General features: G+C 48.0%; 1 protein-coding gene across 1 annotated transcript in view; it reads left to right on the plus strand.

Annotated features, from left to right (window-relative positions):
• Positions 1–18585, plus strand: part of LOC120900437 — a 43419-nt gene that overhangs the window by 21704 nt on the left and 3130 nt on the right. Inside the window, exons 2-8 of the mRNA XM_040307470.1 lie at positions 920–994; positions 12634–15169; positions 15242–15425; positions 17022–17364; positions 17437–18061; positions 18125–18296; positions 18360–18530. Of these exons, the coding sequence (XP_040163404.1) occupies positions 12813–15169; positions 15242–15425; positions 17022–17364; positions 17437–18061; positions 18125–18296; positions 18360–18530 (3852 nt within the window). The 5' untranslated portion in view covers positions 920–994; positions 12634–12812. The remainder of the gene's footprint in view (positions 1–919; positions 995–12633; positions 15170–15241; positions 15426–17021; positions 17365–17436; positions 18062–18124; positions 18297–18359; positions 18531–18585) is intronic.

The following is an 18585-nucleotide window of genomic DNA, read 5'->3' on the forward strand; positions in this document are numbered from 1 at the left end:
CAACAAAAGTGCTGTTTGTCGTCCCCCCAAAGCGGACGGAAGCATACCGGTTTATGCGCTGTGTGTCCCATCTTTCACCTACCGAACAAGCTGCTGCTGCTACTACTTGCTAGATAAATATTCAATTTGATCCATCGAACCGTGAAATTATAATTCACCCGGCTGACCGATCGATTGCGTGCGCGCACGCTTGGCGTATGCAAATTGTGTGGCTTTTGTCTGGACTGTCTCTCTCTTTCCCTCTATTTTTCTGCACATCTCTTCCCTTTTGCGTGCGGTTGAAGGATCACACAGAAGCGCGACGAGCGAAAGGGTTTTGCATGTGCAAACCATGTGTGCTAACGGTTCGTGCGGAAATTGCACGAAGCCAAAGTATACGGCGAGCATGCTGCATCATCCATAAAGCGTATTGAAAAGATAGCACAAACGAGGAGGCACACAAAAAACCACACTCACTCACAGAAACCACAGCCGGACATCATCTGGTGGAGATATACTGGCTGGCAGGAGAGAAACGGTTGAGAAGCCTCTTCCATCTGCTTGTTGTGTTGATGGTCGTAAAAAGCGAAGCACAGCGAACGCTCTCGCAGTGTCGATGATAAGTTTATGGCGATGGCGATTTTTATATGCATGTTATTGATAATGCTGAATGAATGAAGGAGGCTATTAATGAACGTTATGCTGCAAATTGTCCTCACTTAAGGCCCTGACCTGTCGGGGCTGCGGTCTTGAACTCTCGCTTTTACGGACCGGACGACGGGGACGAAGACGAATGAACTTTGGTTGCGGTTTGTGTGTTTCTGTGTGCTGATTTGAATGAGTCTTCACTTTGAATTGTCATTGAACTTCTTGAGATCATTACTGATATTATGTTTTATGGGACAATCACTTAATCAAAGCATTTTAATTTCTTTTTCAGAATCAGCATTCAACATTGATTGTGCATGAAAAGCTGTAGCTGAATAATTGAAGCTGATCTCCCGGGTGAAACAATGTAAGTGACTAGTGAAAAATAATAACCATTGCTCTTTAAAATAATGGTTGAATCCTCATAAATCGTCATCTCGAATGAAAGGTGAAATTAAATTGACTTTCAAAACTGTTTCATTAGAACGAAACGAATAAGAGTAACCGACAGAGAAGCGAAAGCGATCAAAACTGGCGCAAACTTTCAACTGTACTTGAGTACTGAAGTGTGTTTATTTTTATCTTATCAATCCAACAGAGCGTTTGGCACATGCCGAGTGGTGGTGGTGGTGGTGGCACTGGCGTGGTAGCTGGAACTAAGTACTATGCACTTCCTATTACTGCTGCCACTTCTTGCCACATCCCACGTGAAGCTTTCGCTCGCAAAAACCACACGAGACTCCTCACACGCTGGGCACGAAGCGTCAATATATCAATTCCATTCTGCGTGAAAGGACGGAGCTCGCGCGACTTTTATTTGGCTTTCGATTGGAAAACAAGCGGTCGAGGCCAGGAGACCTTCCTCCTACACGTCGTTGCAGCCGGTCTATCTGTCTGCACCCACCACCTCCTGCTGCACTCTCCGGGATGATGATGCACCGCGTGAGTCGTTTGTAGGTCTTCGGCAGGATTTTGTGCGTGATTGGGCGCGAGCGTACTTTTAGAAAGTGTGACTTAGTTTCTGTACAACACGACAACACGACACCATTTGGGTTGGATGTAGAGGATAGGAAGGAGTCGAAAAGAGGATGGAACGAGGTTGGGATTGAGGGCACACGGATGAAGGTTTGGGAACAACGCTTTGCCCGCGTGCATCGTGTAAATCACACGTCGACGGGCTAGAATCAAACAATATTTGTTTCTCCAGAATGCAAAGAAGGCAAACCAAGGAATAAGACGAGCGGCGAGCACTCGACCGCACGTGATTTGTTGTATTCTATTGGTTGGATTTCTTTTTCGGGGCATGGAGAGTTCGGCTGGTTGTTAAATTGTGTCAACGGGAAGATAAATGGGGCAAACATAATCCATCTTGCTCGTGTCGTGTGCTGTTCGATTTCCTTTTGTTTTATTTCGCTTTGCCGCCCTCCAAAACAGAGTAGAGATCCGGTGTGTCGGTGCAGTTACACATGCAGCTGAGGGGTGCCGTGCGATGCATGTTTATTTCTTGTGCTCGTTTGAATGCAGGCGGTATGAAAATCCTGGTTGTCTCGTGATGATCACGAGGTTCTTGTGATTACAATTTGACATAGTTTGGATACTATATCTTCTCTCAGTTCCTCCTCTGTTCAATATTTCAAGGTTTATTAATCATTATTTATGATATAATTATTTTAAAGAAGCATATTGAAGAAGCACTTCCTAAGCCATTAGCGCATTCTCATGCTTATACAACCAATATCATGCAAAAAGCGCCTAAAAGTATGCAATTTGCTTGTCAAAATAGAATTATTATGATTTTCAAAAGATTTGCTAGTACTATGAATGTAACTTAGATTGTAATTTTAAAGTGAAAGTCTTAAACTGAAAGGAATTCATTAATATTTCGCCCATCTACGGTCTGTATTGAATGAAATCCTACGCTTTCTAGCAAATATGATAAATGTTAAGGTCGTCCAATTGTGCCAATTAACACGGTTCTCCTGTTCGATTGTCCAACAGGTTGCAATGTTCGAATGCTCTTCCGGAAGTGTAAACGCTCTCCCGAATAGCTTGTCGAATGTTCCCTCCCGGGAGCAAGTAGGTGGACACACAACACCTTTTGTATGCGGCGTGTCCTCGATACGGTTCCTTAAAATCTGTCGCCCGTCGAGGCAAGTTCATGGAACTACTCTCGGCGGTGCTTGCTCACCTTAGAACGGCTCCGCCATGTGTTGTCCGTGCACTCGTAAAGAAAAAAGGATGGAAGGCGGCTACTTCGTCAATGGCCGGTCGGTCGGGTGTCGATTCCGTCACCCGGTGTTCACCGGTGCGAAGGTGAACTTAATGCCATTTATGGAATGATTCAATCGTGTACAAGTGGGTAGGCCTGCTAGACGAATGCGACTCTCCACCGTTCGGAACCGGACGGCGGGTGCTGATGGTAACGGTAGGTGAAGGACACAACGCTCTTACGCTATAGACTCGCTGTTACCTTCCGTCAGGTGATCGCACGGGTGCGCACCAACGATCATCGATTAAGCGATCGTTTTGGGTACAGCCTGCACGGCATGCATCGCTTGCAGCTCTTGAATGAAGTTATCGAGCACGCGGACCTATAATTGGGCAGGCTGCTTTATAGCCTTCTTCGGAAGTGATTCGCTTGTGGCGAATATCCCTGCACTCGTGGTTTGGTTTCGCACAAACCCCAAGAGCTGCAATCGGTGCCAAATGCATAGCCCTGTGCGCTAACCACCTGTCGTTTGTTTAATGATTACGCGAACTACTGGACGTTACATGATACCGGTGGGGCCCGCCTCCGGGCATTAATTCCTTTTTGCACGAAGTTATCCACCGAGGCCACATTTCTTCCTTGAAGAGCGTAAGGCGAGAGGAGAGAGAGAGAGCAACTAGGGCGTCAATTTGGCATAGACAACCTTCGCGCATGTCTCTCTTCCTGCTGATGAAACGTAAAACAAGTGAGAACCACTATCGAGAAGACATAATTGAGCAGTTCTAGTGCATAATGTGTGCTGGTACACACGAGAGACAGTTGGGGCCTCCTTCGGGCTCTGGAACACACCTCGTGTCTTGTAGAAGGCGAACGGCGAAAAAGCAGGTCATTATAATGCATTATCGCGGTCGTGTGTAGCAGCGCAAGAATCTTATCTCGTTCAGGGCTGCGTCGATGATGATGAATGTTCGTTGTAACGAAGCAACATCCTTTTTTCCTTGCTCTGTCCATTTCCGTTGCGCAGTTACACTTGTGGAAGCGCCGAACCAGCAAGAAGTTACCGCTGAAGAGGGCTGTAAAAGTGCATCCAATGAAAGCATAAGAAGCACTGTTGACACACTCGTAATGAGTTAAGATGTCAAAAGAGTGGGAGACGTGTTTGGCGGCTCATTAAATAGAAGTTGTTTTGAAAAACAACGGGGGCATGAATAAATATTATTCCATCTTTCAAGGGCTTAGTGGTTGAGAGGTTGGAGAAGCTGAAAGTTATTTACGTTCACATGTTTGAAGCACGTCTCCTCGGAGGAGTTGAAGTAGTTTGTGGAGTGTCATTGGCAAAGTGGGAAACAAGAACGAAAAAATAGCCTTATGTTGGAGGTGAAATTGTGAACTATTGTTGCGATAAATTGCTTTTCCGAAGCAGATGCTATGCTAAGAATAGAAGAGAGTTGTGGGAAGAAAAGATTAAAAATTCAAAACAAATCTGATGATGTTATAAGAAGCGAAAGAAAACAATTCTTTCTGTAAAACCTCGGCTTACCGGTTTAATCGATAATTTGTCCGTCGAAAGGGATCAAGAACAATGTAAATTAACCCTATTTTCTCGTTCCTGTCCCCCCACATCCAGCTTCCGTCGTCACATTTCAAAGTGACAAACTGTCTTTCGGCTGCAAACCGCAACCGCAAACATCGTTACACACACACCGCCCCTAGATCGTATCGTACACTTTAAAATAGTTATCAAACAGATGCACCGGTAGTTGCGGTAACCCTGGTCCGGATGTGAGCTCAGCCCATCTTTTACATCGCGCGCTCTCTCTCTCTCTCTCTCTCTCTCTCTCTCTCTCTCTGCCTCTCTCACCTCTGAACAACATAACGAATGGCTCCCAGCGATCGGGCAGCGAGATGCGCGGTCTTGTGCGGTTGACTTCTTGATGAGCTGCTTTAATGCGACCATTGTATGCTAAACTAGTGTCAGTGTGCCACTCGCACGGTGACTCAGGGCAAGCGACGGTACGTCTTCGTTTATGTTTCCACCGGTGGGGCAGACACGTGCGTACATGATGATGTCAGAATTTTCCCACCATTTGTTTGGGGAAGCGGTGGGGAAAATATATCGCTAGTCACGATCAACCGTCGCAGCTACTGCTCCGTACGCACACCCGCGAATGGGAGGGGTGGGCTTATGGTTCCCAGGTTTGTGACAGCTCTTTGATTTTTGTGAACGGGAGTCGGGATGATGATGGTCGTTGATGCATTAATTTGCCCCGGTAGCGATCTCCAAACGTACCACAACAAATTACACGAGCATTTTCTTCTGATTGACGTTTCATTCCTTGGGGGGATAAACTACAACAAAACTCGTATGACGATCGGGCACCATAGCCGGGCGTAGCTAATAGTGGTGCACCCGAAAACAAACCACCCTGAGTTTTTGTATCTCTTTTTTGTTCGCATTGTACGTCTGTGCCTTTGAATTGGTTCGAGATTTCGGGTAATGATCTCGCACCACCGCCATCAACCCGACGAACGTCATGATGTAACTCACGGGCTGTGTGTTGTCAAATTTTATGCAACATCTTACGGTTGAGGTCTTGCAGCAGCAGCAGCAGCAGACGGGATGCAGCCGAGTTGCAAACGCATTTAATCAGTAACTCATTTGTGGCCAGATGTGTGTGTGTGTGTAAAACGCGGTCTCCACAAAGTGGGCCAAAAACGGTATCAATCAATGGCTGGAGCACCACAGAGAAGACAGAGCGAGAGACACTTTGAAGCGTGCGTTTATTTCTTCTGTTTCTGCTGTGTGTTTCTTTCCCTTGTGAAATGGACCAAAAATTGCACCCCGAGGGGATGCGATCCGAGAGAGTTTTTCCTTCGTTGTTATCTAAGCACACTATCGCGCATAACAGCCGGGCAGCAGGTGTCTCACAACATTCCAACCGCACAGCAACGCGTCCTTGGGTGCTTAGTAATTTTAGCTTTAATTTGATTGTTGAATCATGGCTCGCGTGGAAGGTGTTACCATTTTTCGGTATTTGGACTGTTTGATTGATACTTTCCGGTGCCGGGATCACACACACGCACGCATCGAGATAAATGACAGTTCCCTGTTGCCTTTGACGCTGAGATATGGAATGTACCCGTCGTAATAAAACGGGCTCCAATTTAAAACCCTTTCATGTCAAGCACTTCAAAGTAAGGCCGTGGATTTGATAGGAAGGCGGACTATTCCCTACCGTGGTGTGTGGGACTCGTTTCGCAACACCAATCATTTCTAGTGCGAGGTGATGACGACGACGTCGGCTAACCACTTCCGATGTTTTGAGTTGGAAGTGCATCGGGAAAACGAAGGCAAGTTGTCGCCCCTTGGTACGTCCGTTGACCAGTAGATCGTTAGGCAGCGTTCGGTGGGAAGAGACTTGAGTTATAGTACTTGTTTGGGACTGAGATTTGTGATTCTAACGACTTCTAACGAGGGACCAGAGATCTCAGAACCTCAGAATCACGTTTTTTATGTTCTATTCTATTCAAAAGCCGGGTGCGTCATCATTGTAGGTTTATTGCCTTTTTGATAACTAAATTGCCAGCGTGTGATGTCTGAGAACGCTTTCGAGGCGGATAGATTGTTCTATTGTTGTTGTGTGCCCAGGAAGAGCAGCTTCGTGCGTCGCGGGAGTCGCGTGTTTCATTAGACTTCCTGCTACAGTGACGCCAGTACGCGTAAGCGCTCATTCTGACTCCCAATACGCGCGTGTTGCCTTAATAGAGGGTTTAAACATCAGGCAGCTGCGCTCAACTTTTTTGGAAGTAAAAACACGCAGATAAACCGGATCTATAAAGTGAGTTTTGCTGTTCGAACGGTGCTCTCAGAAGATAATTAGCAGCCTCCGACAAATTTAATCGGTCAGCACCGCCGGCAGGCAGTTCAGCGCCGTTTATTACTCACTGGGCTCTCGTTGCTTTCCTTTTACGTGTTGTCGATCGAGAAAGAAGCACAAAGAGAACGACTGGGCGACACCATAAATAAGGGCAGTCGGAAGGAAGGCATGCCAAGGTTTGTGTGTGTGTTCGATAAAATGAGGCCAACCGAAGATACAGCATCTTGGCGGCTGCGAAAAGCCCGAGAAGAGAAGCAGAAAACTCGGACCCGCAATGCTTCTTGCTGGTGTGTTTGGACAGGCAGCCTTGTGAAGGTCATCTCTCTACCAGCAAAAAAGCTCCGGTGTCTGGACGTCCCTGGGAGAGGTGTGTTCGGACAGAGATGTGAAGAAGAAGCAACAAGGAGCCGCCGAACGGTGTGTGTGTGTACATCGTTCGATTGTTTGGAGGCCTTTTCTTTCGATTTGCCGAAAAGGGTGTCATGTTACGGTTGGAAGTTATTGCATATTGCGCTGTTTCCCTTTTCCTTTTGCTCGGCATTTCTACTTTCCTCTTTCCCTTTACTTTTGGGATGAGATGGAGCTGTATGAAAGATAAATGAGGAACATCTTTACAGAAACTGTTTGTGTTGCAGAAAGTATTTTAATGTAAAACAGAGTTGGTAGTTGTTCTCCTCCAGCCAATGTGAGTCATTCCAGAAATTGCCTTCCTCTCAAGATCACAATGCCCCCCCGAAAGTCAGTTGTATTTGGCATCCAAACCCGCCTACCCAAAATGTGTTGTTAATCCGTTACCATTTACTTCGCAAGTCTTGACTTACCGATACTCTCTTCAAGACTTGCAAGTACCTTGAACCCGAACTTTGTAGCAGAAGTTAATTTACTTCATGGTGGTTGCTGTTGCCGATCGCAGTTAATCTATCCTCTGACCATGTTTGGGGCTAGTAGCATTGTGCTCTTCATGCGAATGCCTGTGTGGTGGGTGTCAGAAATGGTTCCAACGTGAGTTTACTTATTACCTTTCCTGGGGGGTTTGGAAGAATGCGTTTCTTCTTCACTAGCAGTAAGTGTCAGTAGAGGGTTATCCGCAAAAAAAAGAGCGGGCAAGTTATTAGGGCCTGCGTGCGTTAGCAATTAAGGAGGATGACTGTCGATCGGTCGTAGTTCACCAAACATGGAGCCAAAGTTTCGACATAGCACCGTTGTGGACCATATTTTGTTACCATAACCGACGCATCATCTACGGATCGAACGAAGGCTAATTAATTCAAGCCCGCGAGAAGAGTTCATGTATGGACATATCGAAGAGAGAAGCGCGCCTGAAGCAAATGAAATAATTATCGCTTCCTTTAATGTGGTCCGACATTAGCAGCAGCAGTGATGTTTTGATGTTGGGCGGGTAATTTGGAAAGCATGGCAGCTTTTCGAAGCACTGCGAAACGCTCTTCCGTTCCACGCAGTTCCGCCTGTGTAAGTAGCAAACATTGTCGTCCACCCTCGAAAGCATGAAGATTAATGTTGTAATTTAAAATTGCTCCCTTTGCGGGTGTATCGACCTTAGATTGAATGATTTAATAAACCATCTTAATGTACCGAATTAAGTGAAGCAAATTCGATTCCCTTCGTGCGCGCAAAATCCGTCGTCGTGTCAGCTGTAAAGTTTAAATCGATAACTCTCCCTCTCTCTCTTTGACCAGCGGAAATCTTATTTCGTGATTGAGCCATATTACCGATTCTTCAGTGGGGTGACACACTTCCCCCCGCCGACACGTGTGAAAGTATGCAGATTCCGCAAATGGCTATTAGGTTTGTTTGTGGCGTGTGGTTGGATGGTGTATCCAATATCTGCACCATTTCATCGCGTTCGCGTGTCGCCGGGTAGTTATAGTAATTTTTCCTGATACGCCAGCCAGCATTCCACGCAACGAACGAACGAACGAACCGAGTCGCATCTATCAGGGAACGATCAGATTTTCTTTCAGTGAAGTTTTGTTTTTGCGACGGCAAACGAAGGCTGGAGGGGAACACGAGAAGAAGAGTCGTCATGCAATAAACTAAAGCAACCACACCTTTCATGCCTCGCTCTCATGCCATGGGATGCGTTTTGCTGGAATGGAGCCGGTTGTCATTCGCTTTGCAACCTCCAACCTCCTGTTGGATATTTATTTCCAACCACCTTTTTTAATTAATGCAGTGAAATATGGCTACCACTGCTCCTCCTTGCCTGGGAGTTTGTTTACTACCTTGTCAGCTGGAAAACGATAGGCGCTACACGCGCCAACGGATGAAATAGTGTCGTCAACGTTCAATAATTACACAATGAAGAGATACTTTATGGCACAGTTGTTCGTTGGCGGATTGTAATTTGTTTTGTCGTTTTGCATCGGGAAGAACCTGTTGTAGCAAAATACGGTCACGAATATGGTGTCTTAATTGATGTAATTTGACTTTCGGATGATAAACAGGCGTTGTTGGGAATAGCGTGACTGACTCGTTTTAAATCATCTTAACATCTAAATCGGAATAAAGGTGCTTCAATAATACTACACAACCAATAAGACAAACACAGATGTTTGTACATTGAACCAATTTGTTTGTGAAGACTTATCTCTCTGTACTTCAATCCATATTGCCAATGGTCCATGGGAAAGATTTTACGGATGAACAAACAAATCCTCTTCCACTGCTCATGTTAGTTAGGCACAATAGAACCCCTGTCCATTCCCTTGTGTGTGTACATATTCCCCTCATTATATAAATCCTTCTCCACCCCAAGGCGCTTCCTGCCTTCGCAGGATAGTGTGACGGTTGGATTTTCGAATCGATACACGCACCGTAATAATGTGCATTTGCCGGTACAACAAAAGCGGAGCCTGCCGTATGTCCATTATGGTTCCGCTGGGAGCAGTAGCAATAGCCGAACGAACCAGGGCACACAGGGGTTTAGCAAAATAAAGCGCAGAATTGTGTGTGTGTGTAACGCAGCGGCCGAACAACGGTGAAGTTCGTCGTCTCCACGTGTCGAAATCGATTGCACATGGTTGGACGCGAAACGAAAAAGGGAGGGCGTATCTCGAAACAAGCCAGGAGGCGGCAGAGCCGCTCAGCAGCAGCGGCGCAATGAGATCGATCGATCGTGTTTTCGGTGTTGGGCGTTGCTGTGTAGTCGCGCTGGTGCGCTTGACGGACTCCTCATGTGCAGTGAAAGTGACCGGTACGCGAACTCAACCTTTTGACCGGTTGATGAAGCAGCGGCTGAAGCGTTGAATGCAACTTTGAAAATAAACATTTTTATGCATTTTTGCTAATGGTTGCGGCTGGGGGAGAGAGGCGGACGTGTGATGTCTGTGTGTCCGAATCTTTAACGGGTTTGCTTTTTTGCTGCATGGTTCATGGTGTTTAGAGGGAGCGAGTCATGCTGTTTTTTTGCACCAACGCTGCTGTTGACCGGAACGGTTTATGTGTGTGTTTTTTTGAGGGTGAAAATGTGTTCCAAAGCGAAAGCTAACTCCCATAAAGTGGCACACAAGTGGCTTGTACGTGCTGTTTTACATTGCTTCTCGGTTGCCCAATGTCATTGTATGCTTGTGAAATGGAATAAAAGATATCAAATTGTAAAGCAACATTTAACACAGAGATCTCACTGTTACCTTCCGATTGCAGCTCACAGTTTCTATCAAAAGCATTGATTTTTGTTCGATTCTTTTGGACAAATTCTATAACCTGTACCACCCCCTCGAAGGCCTCCAACATATTCGTGCTAAATATTTGATGTCCAAAGAAAATTCGATTCTGCTACTTCTCCGTGTTGTCCCTTTTTTTGTTTGCTTTCCGATGTCGAAATGAGATACTTTACCAGTGTGGTTCAGCTCAGGATGGGTAGATTTTTGTCTCAATAATTGAGTTATCCGTGCAGCAGGATTTTGTGACGCACGTCGTCTGCCCCTCTCTCATGCTTTGGCAAATGACACCCTCAACGTTGCGCTGCGGTTCTGGAAACATTCATTCTAACGTGTTGTGCACGTGCGTTCGACTGCCTGCCTGCCTTTTGGAGAATATAACATTTTTCATATTCAACACGACACCGACCGAACACGAAGCTCATTCACCCTCGAGGGATATTGCCAAAATAACGCCCCAAAATGATAGTCAAGAGGGTGTTTCGTATTGTTGCTGTATCGACGGCCATTCGTTCGTGTTAGTTGAAGTAAAAGGTATTGGACTATCCAAGGGGAGGATGAGGATTTAGATTGAAATTATTTCATCGAGGAAACGTGGGCTGTAACATAATCACCGGCTCATCAGAACCGAAGGCGTTCGGTTGCTTTCAAGGGTGGTGTCGTTCAAATAGTCTGTCGAATCGGTAAATGGGGACTTTTTCCATGGAATGTTTGCAGTTTTTCTCTCACAGAGCAGTATTTTTATGATTTTTCTAACAAAAATGATCTCCAATACCTCCATTTCCGTGCGCAAAAAGTGATCCAAATGCCATTCACTTGCGATTTCCGATTTCGATATATCAGTATGTAAAACGCCCGCCTTTGTCTGTACATCTGTTCGACCTGTCCGACTCTGTCCACTCCGACTGAACCGGCAACCGGAAGGCCTTTAGGTTATGGCAGAAATCGAAAACGAATTGCTTCCTGCTGTACTGGTCGGTCGGTTGTGTGAAGTTTATTTCCTCGGTTTTAGCAAACTCTAAAGCTTGGCGCACACACAATCCAGCCAATTCGCATACGATTATTCAAATGATTGTTGTGTGCGGTAAATGAAAAGATTTTTCTCATTTATTTGCACGGTTGTATATAGCCGGAGTGTTGTATCGGAAATGGGAGGAAGTCTTTGAGTTTAGTGTTTTATTGGTTGTGTTTTAGAAAGTAACCTCTCGGGTTTTGTTTGTTTGGCTGCATCCGGCCTACATCCGGGGCTTATCTTAATGTTGAAGGCGCAAAGCCTGTAGTGTTGCGAACAACCGATCAGAATAATTCAATAATTTAGCACATCGCTTTTAAAAGGCGCTGTAATGAGGAAGATTTGGCGTTCGTGTACGCTTCAGTATGGAAAAGTAAATTTTCTGTAATAGCCGCCATATCGTTCGACTGTGTTCTTTTTGCTTCGTTAACGCTAATGTATGCAATAAGTAAGACACTCACTGCACAAACAAAAACCCTGCACAACGGAGAATGGTTGAAGAAGCAGCAACGACAACGACGATTGATGAGCAAATCGTGAGCGAAGCAATCATTTTCGAGCATTATGGAGCATCATGTTGCACATTACCCCCCAAAACGGAGAGTGCACCCAGGGGTCGTCGTCGCTGTGCCTTTTTCTCACGAAATGTGTACTGCACGAGTGCAAGTTCGGACCAACTGGAACCAAGCATGGGAATGAGATTCGGTTGGTGTGGAGGTGCTTTATGGATTTTTCTGCAAACGCTGCAATGGCAGTGCATTTGCGCGTGCTTGTGGATTATTGACGAAGACGTCAGTGTAGGGCAGGGAAGGTCGAAACGTAGATCTGCTCATCGTAATACATCTATAAGCCGTAAAACAAATCTGTAATCCCATACATTAAAGATATCTTTGCTTTAATCTAAATAATCGCTTGCTCCACAAATCGATCAATACTCTCTTGCTTTTCTTCAACAAAAAGAGAGTATCAAAAAGGGCCCATTATCAGTGCACTCTCATCGCAATGTGTCCGGTTTTTATCGACGGCTTACACGCTTTGGACTGTCTTGCGATAAGATAGGCGGCGCCGAAAGAGATACGAACGGAAACAAAAACCCCAAAAGCGTCCAAAAGTGTTTGCAGATTCACTCGTAATATTTGTGCCTCAATTTTACTACGCAATCCTCCAAAACAAGCCCTGCCAATTTAATAATTCGTTATCGCTTTTCCCTCTTTTGCTTGTTTACAGAATGCTTCCCAGCTGGTCGTGACTGCTAGTGGGCAAAATTCCGGCCGGAACGATTGAAATGATACTGCGTGGTAGGTGAAGCGTGGAAAAGATACAAACGCCTCCGACCCCACAGCTGCATGACGCAGTCGTAACTACATACCTTCCTCCCCAACCTCCCCATTTTGGCCTTTCCCACGATGGAGGACGTAAATCAAGAATCTACCATACCGGAGGTACCGCTGGCCACCACCACCACCAGCTCCACCACCGATGAAACGCAAGCACCAAACGGCGACGACACTGAGACCGGCGAGAATGAGACGGAACTGGAGAAACTCGCCGGGCAGGACGTAGACTCGACCAAATCGTCGATGGAAAGCTCCTTCACCGTGACCGACTGCAACTGCTCGTCGCTGATCGAACGCACGGACCAGCTGGACGCGAACGAGCTGCAGCTCGACGCGAAGGTGACCGAACTGATTGAGGATCTCATCAAGCCGCCGACCATCACCAACGGGCCGAACGGACCCGCCGGGTGTGAGGAAAAGTTTAAAGTTCTCACGATCGCCGACGAGGCGGAGGAAAGCGGCGTCATCGCGGGCAAGGGAGCCGGCGATGGCAGCGACAGTGGGGTAGAATTCGGGGCCGGATCCGGTTCGCTTACCGACACGGGCGTGCTGCAGCGAGCGCTCAGCAACAACAGTGCCGGTTACGCAAGCAGCTGCTGCGGTTTGGACGGTGAGCCGACCGGGATGAGCATGTCGTGCAACTCGAGCATGATAAGCTACAGCTCGGATATCTACGACAAGACGGGCAATACGGTGGTGCTGTGCGGGCGGCTGAGCACCGACTACTGTGCGAGCGAGGGCGGCAGCGAAAGCTCCTCGGTGACGGGTGGGCCCGTCAGCTCGGCCCTGCGCAAGGCGGGCAGCACGATCAAGAAGAAGGTGGCGGTGAAGGAACCGCCCTCGAACCGGTCGCCGCGCAAATCGACCGAGGGCGTGTCGAGCAGCGGTCGGAGCAGTTCCCGTTCGCGCGGCTCTTCGCTCGGCCGGTCGGTGTCGCTGAATCTGAAGACGATACCGGCGTCGGCGGCTAATGTGGCGGCGGCGGCAGCTGCCAGGGAGCGGGCTCGTTCGCGTGATAAATCAGCCTCATCGGCGGTGGGGGCTGCAGGGTCTCCCAGCGTCATGTCTACCAGCTTGAATCGTGCTCTGCAAACGCCCACCAAACCGATGCCACCGCCGAGACGCCCGCTGAAACCGGACTCGCTTCCGACCGGCATTAAAGACTCACCGTCCGGCCAGCGAGTGACCGTGTCGCGCACTCCGTCCATTACCCGTGGTCGAACGCCACTGGGAACGCCGACGGACGATGGGCGATGGCCGTCGGTGGGCGGGAAGGGTGGTGTGAGCTGCAGCGGTGGCAATACGACACCTCGTTCCATGCGAGCAAGCTCCGTCGCACCGGACGGCGGCACCATGTCCATCAAAACACGCATCGGACCACTATCGCTGGACGGTGGCAAGGGTGGGATAGCAACCGGGTCTCCCATGAGTCTGCCCAGCGGAGTGGATAAATTTGCCACCCTGCCCCGGCGACGCAAGGAACGCTCGGCGGAGGATCTGAAGACTGGCGTCGGCGGTGCTGGATCCGGTTCGCGCTCAAACTCGGTGACGCGCGACCAGTCCACCAATCGCATGGCAGTGTCACTGTTCAAGAAGCTTCCCGCGAGCAGCAAAGCAGCAGAACAGGCAAGCCCTGGGAACAAAATATCAGCCTCGTCGCATCCACGGCTCGCTGCGGCCACGAAAAAGCTCATCCACAAGACAAAGATCTACCACGAGACGAGCGTCCAGACGGCCATCACCGGCAAGGACGTGGAGGACGCATTCGGCGGTAACGCACGCACGGTGCGCATCGATGCAGCCGAGATGGTCAGCAAGCAAACGCAGTCCGACATACGCGACAAGGAGCTGGAACGGTTGGAGGAAAAGCTGAAGAAGGTGACGGGCGAGTACACGTCGCTCATGTCGAAGCTGTCGGAAAAGTCGCAGCTGGTAACGTCGCTCGAGCAGAAGCTGCTGGTCGAGCGGGAAGAGAAGCTAGCGGCGCAGCGCGAGCTCCAGAACAACACCGACCGTGTGCTGGGTATGCTCGAGTCGATGCAAGCCATCCCGGCGGACAGTGGCGATGGCGGGGAGTGCGACAGTTTGCTGATGCTCGAATCACAGCTCCAGCTGTCGGGCAATGTGCTGGAGAAGAAGCAGGAAGAGATCGTGCGGCTGCAGACGATCTGCCGGGCGCTGCAGATGGATATGGAGCGGTCGCTCAAGAACCAGGAGGAGCTGCTGCGCCAGAAGACTGAGCTGGAGGAGGAGTCGAGCGAGATGCAGGACTTCCTGCAGGTGGAGAAGCAATCGTGCATGGACGCGCTGAAGGAGGCGGAGCAGGAGGTGAGCATGCTGCGGCAGAGTCTGCTGATGAAGGAGGGCAACATCGAGCGGCAGCAGGAAGAGTGTCGCCATCTAGTCCGAATAGCCGAGCAGAGGAGGTAAGCGATGGAAGGATTGTACTAAATCAAGTGATCGGTGTACTAATTACGATTTGTTGTTTGCATTTTTAGACAAGAATATCTGGGAATGCAGGCCAAGTACAATGCTCTGGAGAGTCGCTCGAAGGACATTCTGCTGCAGCAGGGAGCGGCCGTGTCGGGAGCGTCCGTCGCACTGTCAGGACTCGGATCTCGGCTGGATAACCTCGTTGAACAGCTCATCGCTTCCTACAACATCTCAGAGCAGGATCTCGAGGTGAGTCTGGCGATCGTGTTCGATCATCCTGTACATGGTTATTGTTTAAATTGATAGTATCTTGCGTGTAGTGTCTTCTAGATGGTTGTAGATCTATTGTACGTTTAATGCAAATTTAAACACATTACACTAACCGCTGCTGCCATGATCTATCATCTCATGTAACTCAATTCACACCATTTACACATCACTAACATCTTTCCATCTTCATCATGCTACTCTCTTTCTCTCTCTCTCTTTGTCTCTTCCCTTTTTTTTCTTGTAATTCTGTTCTTAATAACCGGACCAAAAACGATCGCTCGTGTTGTGTTGATTGTTCCCGTTTCAATTATACGCAATATCGCTCGCTCTTCTCATGCCGTGTGTGTTTATATATATATATGTGTGTGTGTGTATGTATGGTTTTTGGTGGAACTAATTGTGTTTACATAAAATCGGACGGGGTTTCCCTCATCTCCCTGTGGCGTTGTGGTGCTTTGTTTATCTTAACTGTATCCCCCTCACTTCCCCCACCGTGATGCACCGATTGCATCCGGAACTGCACTTCCAATGTCCATGCCGTTTTTTTTGTGTATGTGCAAATGGCAATGCGTTTCATTGCTGGGTGGTACATCACCTACATTACCGCGTTGTAGCGATTGCGAGCCATACGGTAAGTTGAGCCAGTGTGTGCTGCATGTTTCCCGGTTTGTGTGTGTGCGTGTGTGTGGTTTTGTACTTCTTGAAAAGGTTTTGCCCCGTAGAGTTTGTTGCCAATTTGCTGGGCGAGGTCAACGCCCGACTAGCTCCATATCCAAACATGTTGCTGTGAGTCCTTGACCCCAAGATTTGTCGTCCGTTCGCTGCTTAGCTTAATCCATAAAAATCATTAAGCAACCCCAAGGGTGGTTGGATCAATTAGCTTTCCCATAAACCAGGCTTTATGCCTCGATTGATTGTGCAAGGGGAGGGTTTGCTCGTAGGGGTGAGAGGTGTTTTGGCCCGATCGGAAAACTGTTGCCGCATGCTGTAGGGGGTGTATCGTTGTAGCGGATAATTCATTTGTTGGCAGCATGACAAACCCACAAACACCTACAATGAATGTCTAATTTGAGTTCACCGCTACAAAATCTCCATTATTTGAAGTGTAGTATAGTTGTATTTAACATAGTTGTAGTCTAATTCCAAACATAAGTAATCAAAATTATAATAAAATGAGTAAAATTCGTATTGTAAATTAAATCTGCTCGTTAAATTGCAACAGCTATACACTAGCGCCCTCTATACGTCAGCGTTGTAAGTGAAAGCTTGCCTTGCGGAAAGCTTTCCTGCTAGCTTTCCTTGTTCCTCTTTCTGTGCTCTCCTTGTCCAACAAAACGTCTTTCAAATGTGTTAAAACTATGTGTTCTTTTGTTTAGATAGTTAACTAATATCAACTAAATTAATCCTAATTAGTATATTAGCATGTTACTTTCATCTAGATACAAGAATGTCATACCTTTCTGCATGAAAAATGCCTTTTTGGTTGTTTGACTTTGTGAGACGGGCGAAATGCCGGCATACCCTCACATTCAAAACGATTAACAACCTTTCCCCTTATTTTGCCTTTTTTTGCAGGACGTAATCTACCACAACGAGGCGTACACGAATAGTGCGAGCAGTGGCGATGGCAGCCCGGAGTACGAGCAATCTTCCGATGCGTACTCGGGCAAACAGCATCACCATTCGCAGCAGCATCAGTACCAGCAGCAACAGTCCCCGGAATCCCACTCGGCATCGGCGAAGGGAGGCGCGAAGGCTACCGTACCACTGTCACCGCAGCGTGGCCAATCGTTCATAGCGGCCGTCATCAGTGCTATCAAAAATGCGACCAGTAAGACGGCCACCACGAAGTCAGCGGGAGCAACCACGAATGGAGCAAACGCTGCAAACAAGGAGTGCCGTGAAACAAATGGCCACGGTGAGTTGAAATGCATGTAATTCCCGGTACGGATGGAATGATTTTAACATCAACTTTTTTCTTTTATTCCAGAATCGGACTCGACAGAGATGCTCGACTCGGAGACGGAACCGTGCCTCATGATGGACAACGTGCTGGAGGACGTGACGATGCCGGACTCGCATTCCCACAACATGGTGTCGTCGTCGACCCGCATCTCGCAGATCGAGATGCCATCGTCGCTCGAGAGTGGCGTTGGAGCGACCAGCAACGCGATGACGATGGCGCACGACGAATCGCTCGATAATCTTTCGCAAGCCATCGCTAACCGGCAGCAGATCGAGCTGCAGTCGAACATGATCGCTAGTGGTCGGTCGTCACGGTTCCACCATTCTGTCGGTAGCAACAACGACCAGCAGCAGCACCAACAGCAACCGTCTCGCAACACACCGTCCGTGGTAACGTCGGCGGCGGCAGCTATGACGACCGCTCCGGACCACACGACCGCAAGCCACTCTTCGTCGCTGGACGACGAGGAGAACAGCTGCTGTGCGGAGGCGTCGATGGCCGAAATGCCGTCGATTTGCGAGTACTGCAACGCGCAGTCGCTGGTGGATCAGGTGATCGATGTGGACAATCTGATCACGAAGCTGCTGAAGGTGTTGCGGATCGTCCAGATGGATAATGATCACTGCATACAGGAGCTGATCAATCATAAGTATGCTGGAAAAGGTAATGATATGGAGGCATCGACTAATTTATTGTGGTTATATGGTTACAGAAACAAACTAGCGATCTCAAACGAAGAGATTCAGGACCGTGTGAAGGAGTACGAGGAGCTGAACTACAAGCTGCAGGACGATCTGAAGGACGCCTACCATCAGCTGCAGGTGCGGGGCAGCGAACTGAGCAGCAACAAGGTGGAGTTGCTGAAACACCGACAAGAAATCGATGTAAGTTGGCAGAAACAAATGCGCTAGTATATGCATGAATACATGACCTGTCTTTTATTGTAGAAATTAAACGAAGACATTTGTCAGTTAAGCACACTGTGCAGTGATAGCAAGCAGGCCAAGAAGATTGTGATCGATCGAGAGGAGATCTTGAACGCATTTAAGCTCTGCAACGAGGATGGTGTCGTGCCGGAGCAGGAACTGTCCCAGTTTATCGTTCAGGCATGCACTGAGGTAATTGTGAAATTAAAACGAATCGAATTATCAGTTGGTAGTAACTCTTCTTACT

The sequence above is a fragment of the Anopheles arabiensis genome, chromosome 2 (assembly GCF_016920715.1).
Source record: "Anopheles arabiensis isolate DONGOLA chromosome 2, AaraD3, whole genome shotgun sequence".
NCBI lineage: Eukaryota > Metazoa > Arthropoda > Insecta > Diptera > Culicidae > Anopheles > Anopheles arabiensis.